Source organism: Lolium rigidum, chromosome 3 (genome assembly GCF_022539505.1).
Source record: "Lolium rigidum isolate FL_2022 chromosome 3, APGP_CSIRO_Lrig_0.1, whole genome shotgun sequence".
Lineage (NCBI taxonomy): Eukaryota > Viridiplantae > Streptophyta > Magnoliopsida > Poales > Poaceae > Lolium > Lolium rigidum.
The window spans coordinates 231,703,820-231,714,272 of NC_061510.1; the positions used below are offsets into that span (position 1 = coordinate 231,703,820).

The window sequence follows — 10,453 nt, forward strand, 5'->3', positions numbered from 1 at the left end:
AATAAATTTGTGGCTACGTATAGGGGTATATATTTGTTAGAAATTTGCCTTTTTTGTATAGCTTAAAATATAATATATTTTTCACCAAATTTTTTACCGTAGCTTCAGAATGTTTGTATGTATGTGGGTATTTAATTTTATATTTTTTGAAATCCAAAAAATATGATTTTTCGAAATCAGGAGCACTGGTGCTCATGTGCCAAATACACTTTTCGCATACTATCTCTTTCAGTATCGGTCTGCATATTTCCCCCCTACATGAGCAGAGACACCGAACTAAATTAAGCAAAACTGAACGGCACAACTGAGCACGGCAGGCGACGCCCCTGGCGGCACGGTAAATTAATTTGGTCATTCAGCACCGGTGAAAGCTAAATATTCCCCGGAAACACTACTTAACAAACTAATGGGCTTCCTAAGTACTTCCAATATCCTTTGCTCTGAACCAACTGAATTGCAATGGAACACCAGTCTATCTTTAGAAACTAGTGTATGAACGCATCAATTTGTTGGTGTGCGAACTGCCAATACATCTCCATGCATGAGGACTGGTATACACAGACAATATTTTCATATAAATATTATGAGCAAAGGAATAATAGCATATGAGTTTCAACAAGCAAACAATAACACAAGCCTCAGGCAATTGGATGGATAACTAGATAACTGAAGGTGCTTCTGAACTGAAACTATTCCAGTGTCTTGGCTGCTTGGTACACTTCTAGGACATGCTTGATACTCCCTCCTCCTTTCTCCGGGCTTGGGACCGGCTATACCCATAAGTATTACACTTGTCATGATATAGGCGGAGTTACCTACCCTACCAAATAAAAATTACAAGTCCATACAAATTTAGGTTTAAAAACATTACAAATTACATAAAACTGTATTTTTTCCTTTTTCATTTTTTCAATTTTTTTTGGAATTTTCTTCTTTTCTTTTTTTGGATTTTTCTTTTCCATTTTTTTTTTGGATTTTCTCCTTCCTCCTTTTCTCTGACACGAGATAAATCTGATAGTATTTGTGCGCCCATAGATCAATCACAAGGTTGCAATTTCCAAGCCCTTGCAGTTAACTACCTACAAAATAAACCAGCATACAAGATAAGCATAATCACTCAAAATTAACATAGAAGAACCAGATTCAAGACTACATAAAAGGTAAGATCCAATTATATATTTGCCAAATACTTAACAAAACTGGGGTGTCTGTATCTGTCAAACGACATATGGCCATGAAGATTACATACATGCAGGTTGTCATCGACTGTAGTAGATCTTGCGTTGTAATTTATATAGTAGCACAATATTTTCCCAGTAAAAAGACTTCAGTAATTAAAAAAAGACAGTGTTGTACAATCCATTCCCTTCGACACATTTCAAAGAGATTGAAACTAGTATCACCGATATCTGTTTATAGAAGCACACAATCCATTCTCATTCAAGGGGACACACGGAATGTCAAAAGAAAGGAAAGCAGAAAGTATCTACTGGAGCTCTTTCGGGAAATATACAATCACAATAGATTTAAACATTTTAGGTGCATGAGGTTAACACTATCTAGACAAGGATGCTACCAAGACATTATAAGAGTTGTACTGCAAGACACTGAGCAGTAGCAGGGCTTATGCAGTTCGTTGTGCATTGCTAATAGGAGTATAAACAGAAAATCTTGTTGGTTCAAATTATCTCATGTAGAACACTTAAGATTATTAGTTATTCAAGGTGAAATGTGGCCTATGACTTGAAATCAACCGACTGAAACTAGAGCAAATAACAATGGTACAGTATCCAATGGAATGTACACAAGTCGCAGATCGATTCAACGTAAGAGGGTCATCGAGTCCTAGCTAGCAATCCAATCAGTATACACTCAGAGAAAATAGAGTACGCGTAAGAGGGTCCAAATTATCTCATGTAGAACACTGATGATTACAAGTTATAAAAGGAGAAATACAGCCCCTGCCTTGAAATCAACTGACCAAAACTAGAGGCAATAACAATAGTACAGTACCCAAAGGAATATAGACAAGTCCCAGATCAGTTATACCTAAGTGGGTCATCAAGTCCTAGCAATACAACCATTATGCACTCAGAGAAAAAAAATAGAATATGCGCAGCAGCATGTGGCCAAACAGAGCATGACAGGAAAAATCAATCAAAGGCAGCTACTCAGACCAGGTAACAGAGACAGAAAAGAAATACTGTAGTTAGTTTTGCTTACAGGATAAGGGTATCGGCGTGAGATTTTGGTCAGAAATGTTTGTACCAAACAAACGAATAAGATTAAATGTGTGTTTTTTTTTGCCTTGATTGAAGTTACACCCTTCAATCAATGCAGCGGCCCAGGGTTCTTCCTTTTACAAAAAAAAGAGAGCACAACCTGTAGTGGACGCAGACACTGGACTAGACTGATCCCTTTGTGCGTGCTGAGAAGAGCAGGCACGGGATGTCAGGGACACACGACGATACAAAGACGTCAAGCAATATGCACGTGAGGGAGGGAGCAGCATCCGATCGGGAGGCAAGTTTGTTCCGGAAGTTTGTTTCGGGGAGTGCCGACATGCTGACAACAGTGACGGCACGCAACAAGAGACGCCGATGCAAAGAAAACATGAGCACCACAGCCTACACAAGCGTTGGAGGCATGCATGACAGGAGCGGACGAGGCGCAGAGGGAGACAACCTTGCTACGAACATGATCGACCGTTTAACTACTATGACCGTGTTACCAGTACCAAGAAAATTAATGCAAGAAGATGATGTCTATAATACCCTGCTAATGAAAGGTCAGATCTGATTCAATACTACTCTAGCAAATAAAAGCAAACTGTACAGTAAAATCCTCAGAAAAAGCAGAGCACATTTGCAAACCTAAAAAGATAATCTGTAAAACAGAAAATGCCTAGTTCATGTCCATACCTCATGCCTTCTCAATCCATATGCAATTGAGCATCACTACCAGACGTAGACATCCATGTCTTCACCATGAAGTTGTTTGTGCTCCTGTTGAAGCCCTGGTATCCACAGCGAGGATAGATCTTTCATATCCTCGCCTAGCCACAGCTGTTGCAAACTACCCAACCCCTCAACCCGCCTCAAGCCTGGGCAACAATTTACACGCAGCCTCCCCACCTGAGGAAGGTTCGACACCCTCTCCAGTCCGCCACATCCGTCGATTACAAGCAGCTCGGAGAGGAACGGGAAATCCTCCACCACCTTCAAGGAGCTTTCTCTAAAACCAAGCAGTTCCAAGCTTGTGGCCTCCTGTCCTAGCTGTCGTGGGAGAGATCCCAGCTTGGGGCAGCCACGAAGCTCCAACACCTTCAAGCGTGGCAGAAGGTGCATCCCTGGAGACTGGGCTTCCCCCTTTTGTATCTCAGCAGATCCATCCTCTCCCCCTTCCGCTGCCTCTTCATCTCCCTCTTCAACAAAGGACCACTCCTCCCAGTTGAGCATATCCCAGAAGACCAACGTTTCGAGCTTGGGGAAAGCAACAACCGCATCCGTGGATCTGCGATTATCCTCCCCGCAGCCCACGAATTCGGGTCCAATCTTGGTAACTGCTGCTGCTCCATCAATTTTCAGATATTTCAGGTTGGGCAGCTGCCCGAGTGGTGGAAGATGCACACATGAATTGCAATCTAGGAGTTGCAAGTGCATAACTGAAGCTAGGTGGGTGGTACCAAGCCATGTGGGATACCTCCGGCCAAAGAATCTGCTAATATATAGATTTTCCAGGTTCTGTGGAGGGATTAGCTGCTCAAAGATCTTCTCAATCTTGCTAACATCTTCCTCTGAATATGGTTCATCTGTACGTTCTGTGCAGAACAGATTCAAAACTTTGAGATGTTTTTTCTCTGTCAGCAATGAATCTGTATTGTAAGGAGTAGCCCTTTCCAATTTAATCATGTGAAGCTGCCTTAGATGTGAGAGATGTTCCAACTCTTCCAACTTCCATCCATCTTGTGTTTTATCATTGTCACCTCCACCACCAAGAGGAAATCCTTCCAAATCGTTGAGGAATTCTAATCTGCCTATACCTTTTGGAACCTGATTTATGGGTGTATTATACAGACCAAGGCGCCTTAAATTGCACAATTGAATGATTGCCAAAGGAAGGCTATGAAGAGCTTTGCACCTTTCCAAGTTCAATATCTGAAGATTTATGAGGGAAACGATGGACTCCGGAAGACAAGATATGAGAGTGCCACCGAGATCAAGTAGTCGTAGATGGATCAAACTTCCAATGCAATCTGGAATGGTTTGTATGGACGAACCAGTCAGATCCAAAACTCGAATGCACGGAAGTATCTTGAAAATTGTATTTCCAACATTTGGTCTCTTAGCAAATGTAAGAAGTAGTGTCCTTACTCTAATCATCTCTTTGTCCATATTGGGAAACACTATAAAATCCTTTTCAGTGACAATTGAAACACGCCTTAGTTTGGACAAAGTTTTAGCCCCCAATGATTGTGGGTCTCCGCAAAAACTTTCTTCTCGAGATATATGTTGAGCAAGCTGTCTTAGAAGATCATGCATCTTGAACCTACTATGGTCAGCACGTGAAGGGTCTGGTTGCAAGAGATTCCTATATATCAACTCATAGCAGTACTCTTCTGCTATCTCTTCTAGTAGTTGGCCTTGCTGCTCCTCTATAAAACCTTCTGCGACCCAAAGCCTGATAAGATCATTACGTTCAATGTACCAATCTTCTGGATATAAGGCTAAATAGAGAAAGCATTGCTTCAGATGACTTGGTAAGTCATCATAGCTCAAATACAAAGCACCTCTGAGCTCGGTAGGAAGATTTCCAACAGACCAAGCACTTCTATCAATAAATTTTCTCCACTCATTCTCTGTTTTCTCTTTAGTTGCTAGAACACTGGCAGTAACCTTGATTGCAAGGGGAAGTCCACCACATTTGCAAACAATATCATAACCCATGTCCTGAAGTTTTTCCACATCTTTTTCTTCATTAACGTTCATACTCTTCCAAAGCATCTCCCATCCTACATCTGCTGACATCAGATCAACTCGATGCAGGTTCTCCATCCCAATTGCATGTGCAACTGTATCGTGTCGAGTGGTAACTAGAATCACTCCGGTTGCAGCAGCATGTAATGGAATTCTCAGCAAATTGGTCCACACCTCAGGCTGCCAAACATCATCTAGCACAAGGAAGAAACTTTTATCTGTAACCGCGGCTGCAAGCTTGCTGCTGAGCTCTCCAACGGTTTCGCCTTGCTCTTGATGCACCCCAAAATTCCGAAGAACTTCTTTCAAAATAGCAACTTCAGAGTACTTCTGAGAAACACAAATCCATGCTTGGTTACTAAAGAGTCCTTTTATCTTTTGGTCATTATATATCTTCTGAGCTAGAGTTGTCTTCCCAATCCCTCCTGTTCCAACAATACCAACCTTGTATGCCTTCTTTTCTTTGTTTGCAAGAACCAGCCCAACCAATCTTTTGCAAGCATGTAAAGTTTCCTTTCCCACAAGATTAGGCTCCACAAGGTTGATACTTTTCTTCACAGTCGAAACTTCTGCTTTAGGCTGCAAATTCTGAAGCTTTAAAAATTCACTCATCTTTGATATCTTCTCAAGTTCAGCATTAAAATTTCTGATTTGAACAGCAATCTTGTGACGCTTCAAAACATTAGGAATGCAAGTGAAAAACGAAATGCCGCCACATTTAATTGACTCTCTTGATGATGAAGGACGGTCTGCTAGTAGCTTCCCCCCTTCAGATCTTGCCATGTCGATAATATCATCAGCATAATACATAGCATCTCTCAGCTCACCAAGCCAATTGTTGACTGCTGATTCTTTTGTACTCCTTTCCTCAGCATCATTAAGAACACACTGTATCTGGGTCATTTTTCGCTGTAGTTCTTTGAGTTCTTCTTTTACCCCTAGAATCAGAACTGCCTCTTCTGTAATAATTTCTTGCAATTTTATTGCACATGATCCAACAAGAGAATCCAGTATGGCTGCCATCAGACAAACTTGACGAGGTTGATCAACGAGACAAGGTTGATCCACAGGAAATACAAAGCGACTCCTCTGGAAGTTGGGCAAACTTGCAGGCTGGTAATGAATGCAGATCATGTGTTAAGATTGGTTAAAAACTAGACAGTTTTCACTATATCTGTATGAATGTTAGAGAAATTCTGGCTCAAATAGTCTGCTGGCGCGAGAAGCTTCAGTTATAGCTTTAGTGCGCTATGTGCGCTTTGGCAAGCACAACAAGGTATGCTGGTGGAATTCCAGAATAGTGGGACCAACAAATTAATTCCCCTTTATGTACTGGAGATTAAAGTAGGTATGAAGGTTTGTAAATCATACATAATGCATTTCCAAGTGGATGACATAGCTAATGCGCTAATACTCGCTTTAGTAATCTGGCTTTAATCAAATTGAGTCCTAGGCCTTCTGTGTTAAATTTTAGCACGGCGGGGTATTGAAATATCAACAAATTTATGATGAATGCCTAGTGATTACTCCTCGTAGTATGCTCCGTGCCTAGTGACTAGATCAGCAATGTAACTGAACACAAGACACTAGGGGCCGTGATAATACAAGTCATGATATTAGTAATAACGTCGTGGAAACCAACATGCAAGATCTTTAGAATAGCATGATTCTTACCTCAGAAACGAACCTTTCAGACCAAAATAAACATTGGATGACAAGAGTCAATAGCAATCATCTCGCAGAAGCAGGTTGCTCCATTGATCAACCCATCGCCACTTAGATCCTGATTAACCCGTCGCCACTTCAAGATCACGATGGACCTAGCCAGGGGGGTGAAAAGTAACTAGCTGGTGCACAGAATAGGTAACAGCCAGTCAACAAAAGAAAGCCTCACTGCAGGAGAGTATAAATGGAGAAGCTGAAGTGAGTGTTTCCCTTAAAACAAGTCTAGATCAGCGAATGCTACAAGATTTCCAACCAAACAGAGCTATAAGCACTAGAGAATATACATGAATAAGTGTATGTTGATTAGAGTGGTGCAGGAGAGCGGGATATATTCATACATATTGTTCCATCCCGATAGGATATCTTTGCCTATCAGTCTAACAAACATATAGGATTATCACACCGATCACGAAAGTTCAACAGCATTTGTATCATCAACGGGTGCAAATTAGGTATGAACTAATAAAGTTTAAGACAAGAATGAGGATGAAATATGTACTCTCTATTGATGAAGGGACACACTTGAGCATACCAGTTACTAAGGAGAACGGATACAGAAGCCGGGTGTTACACAGCGTTGGAAACCAATGGATGCAGATCCAGAGGAATGGTTGGAATTCAAATAGCAGTCCCTACTGAAGCAACATGTTCTTGCATCTCATCAACAGTTCAGGGGCACCTTGCGCAACATAATAGTATTGTGATGTGGCCACCCTGTTCCAAGGATTTGGGTACCGGTTTGAAAAAAATCTCAGAGGGGGCTGAGATAACCGGTCAAATACCAGACGAAATTCTCAAACAAAATTTAAATTTCAAACTGAAAAATGTCTAAATATTTTTGAAAATAAGGTTTTGAGGAGAAGAAAGTGAAAGATTTGGACAATGAGTTGGGGCATGGGGTTATAGTGGAAAGGAAACACGTACGATTTCGGTTGGCTAACCAATCAGCCTAAATTCAAACCAAATTTAAATAGACCGAGATTTTTTGACCGATAAATTCATTTACCAGAGGGGGCTGAGAATTCCGGTTACCGGCTGATAACCGCGCTATTCCAACCGGTAACCAAATCCCTGGCCTGTTACGATGTGGCCACTAACTTGCAAGGTATGCTTCTTGGTACTGAATGCCAACTGCTAAGCTGCTAGGCTGCTTAGTAGCACCGAGTATTCATCAGGACCTGCTTACAGGTCTAATATCTTTATTATGCTAATTAGCTGGCGATGTGATCTGGTTACCTACCTCCTCGAGATTCCATGAGAACACGCCGGACTTGCCGTCCATGTTATTAGTTTAGTCTTGGCTTATCACGTATGCAAGTTGTACATTTTATAAAGTATTCAGGACTTTGTTAATTGATGGACCTGGAATTTTCCCACGAGGGCAGCAGACCATCAACTCCTCTCTGTAGCGCGCTAGACAAAAAAAAAATGTAGTTGGCCAGCAATATTCAGGCATGACAAGAAAAACGGCCATGGCAAAACATAATAATATTCAGGCATGTCCAAAGAAGGTTGTCTTATATGATGTCTTGGTGATCTGTATTTACCCACTCATAAGTCACAATAGTGATGATGATGAGTGAGAAAACAAAAGAAAATCGAGTCAGCTGAGATATCACACTCACGGATCATAGATAAATGTAGCGATGACTCCTTCCATTCCCACCCTTCCGTAGTATGTAATGGCGCCCTTGTGTATGCAAGCTGCCCATTTTGAAAGCAGCCGAGCCAACTAATCAACGTTGTAACTAATCGATCTTATCTAACCCGGGAAAAAGACCTTCTGAAGTCGATGCTACGGTAAAAAGAGGCGACGACGAACCTGCTATGAAGACCCCAGCTATTTTCCCTGAGCAGAGCATGGTTCGCTCCCCAGGCAAAAGGAGGGCCATCCTTCTCGCATCGGAAGAGCCCAGCGGAGGGAGATTCCCTTCCGCCTCCCAGCCGAGCGGCGAGGTCAGGCATCTTCCGGCTGGGCACCACGACGGCGACGAGAGGGGACGGGAGAAAGACAGGGGCGATTTGCCTGGCCTCGGGGAGGGCTTGGGGCCTTTTGCCACAGCACCTAAAAACAGCCCAGATCTTTTGCGAGATTTAAAACGGCCCAGTTACGTTGAGCGGTTGGCGATTAGTCAGCCAATTACTCGTCAGTGTCGTCACGACGAATAGCTTGGGGGATAGTATCTTGCACATTGCATGCATCGACGAACTAATAAACTGTGCCTAAAAAAAATAAACTGTGCCTAAAAAAAAATAAACGGTAACTTTGTTTTCACCTTCTCTTACTAGATGAAAGGGGCAGAGCTCTTGTGAATTATTTTCAAGACAAAAAATTGGTTATAAATTTCAGACTTCCAGTTCCAGTAGCTGTTTAAAGTCTGAACTCTAAAATATTTGACTGCAGAACTGCGTTTAGTCCTGATGGTTCTAACCTGGAAGAGGGCGGCCTCACCAACAAAACAACGGCGCAACATCCTCGAACGCCTTGGTTAACTCCTCGGGGGTGTGTTCCCGTATATGCAATGCAACTGTTGTCAGCTATGTCCTACAGTTCAGGCACTTGCAAATCGCACGACAAGTGTTGAAAGGGCGAAAGACCAAATATATGCATCGAGAAGAAACTTTTGCTCTCTTGTTGCCGCTGAGTCGCTGCTGCTTCCCTCCCACTAGTTCGCCGCCCAGCTCGCCTAGGTCACAACACGATCTCTCATCCCTCTCTCTCGGGGGATCCTACTGCAGTCGATGGTACGGTAAAAAGAGGCGACGACGAACCTACTATGAAGACCCCAGCAATTTTCCCCCATCCTGACACCTGCCCTGAGCAGAGCATGGTTCGCTCCCAAGGCAAAAGCAGGGCCATCCTTCTCGCATCGGAAGAGCCCAGCGGAGGGAGATTCCCTTCCGCCTCCCAGGCGAGCGGCCAGGTCAGGCATCTTCCGGCTGGGCACCACGACGGCTACGAGAGGGGACGGGAGACAGGGGATCCGCCTGGCCTCGGGGAGGGCTTGGGGCCTTTTGCAAACACCAAACAGTACCAACCGAAAAACAGCCCAGAAGTTTTTCCGATATTTATAAAACGGCCCAGTTACATTGAGCGGTTGAACAGATAGAAAACGGGTACCCTCAAAAAAAAAAAAGATAGAAAACGGGTTCGCCACTTCCATTTTTTTTTGAGAAACACAGTACAAACGCAGGCGCTCATATACACGCGCATACACTCACCCCTATGAACGCACACACGCACACCCTACCCCTATGAGCACCTTCAGAAGACTGAGCTGGCGGATTGGATCTTGAAATTGACGAAGTCACCACAGCGCCTCATCGTCGACGGGAACGTCGCCTCCCACTGAATGAATATTCCGCCTTTATGAGACACACAGATGTCAAACCTGGGGTTTGAACTCTGGTGGGCTGGGGGTACACCACCCTTCTAACCATCCAACCTCAGGTTGGTTCTCGTTCGCCACTTCCACTTAAACAGCACGCCGGCAACAAATGTAGATCAAACTTCTTTTCCCCCTGTCTTAGCACAACTAGGATAAGGCTTTGTAAATAGTTTTCTTTTTGTTTGCGTGTACATTGCCTGGGATGTGTGGGTTCACAAATGAAATTTCCATCTTGCCGAAAAGTACAACTTAAACAGCGACATGGAAGTCGCTGGTTTGACTGCCCAACGGACCGAAGGAATTGGCCGTGCTTGCTGTTCATCTCAAGTCTCAGTCGTGAAGTGTACCGAATGGTACTGTAGA

General features: G+C 43.1%; 1 protein-coding gene across 2 annotated transcripts; it reads right to left on the reverse strand.

Moving 5' to 3' along the window:
- Positions 1–542: 542 nt before the first annotated feature.
- On the reverse strand, positions 543–7,343 carry LOC124703118 (putative disease resistance protein RGA4). 2 transcript variants are annotated; one of them, XM_047235329.1, is made up of 4 exons: positions 7,234–7,343; positions 6,651–6,869; positions 2,922–6,089; positions 543–1,079 (listed from the first exon to the last, which is right to left on the reverse strand). In XM_047235329.1, the coding sequence occupies exon 3, from the start codon at positions 5,997–5,999 to the stop codon at positions 2,958–2,960; it is 3,042 nt and encodes a 1,013-aa protein (XP_047091285.1). In that variant the 5' UTR covers positions 6,000–6,089; positions 6,651–6,869; positions 7,234–7,343; the 3' UTR covers positions 543–1,079; positions 2,922–2,957. The 2 variants fall into 2 exon arrangements, with proteins under 2 accessions (XP_047091285.1, XP_047091287.1); XM_047235331.1 differs by having other exon boundaries at positions 6,651–6,823; positions 7,234–7,318.
- Between the last annotated feature and the right edge of the window lie 3,110 nt (positions 7,344–10,453).

Coding starts and splice junctions, on each gene's coding strand:
- LOC124703118 (XM_047235329.1), bottom strand. CDS start 5,999: ATGGCAGCCATACTGGATTCTCTTGTTGGATCATGTGCAATAAAATTG.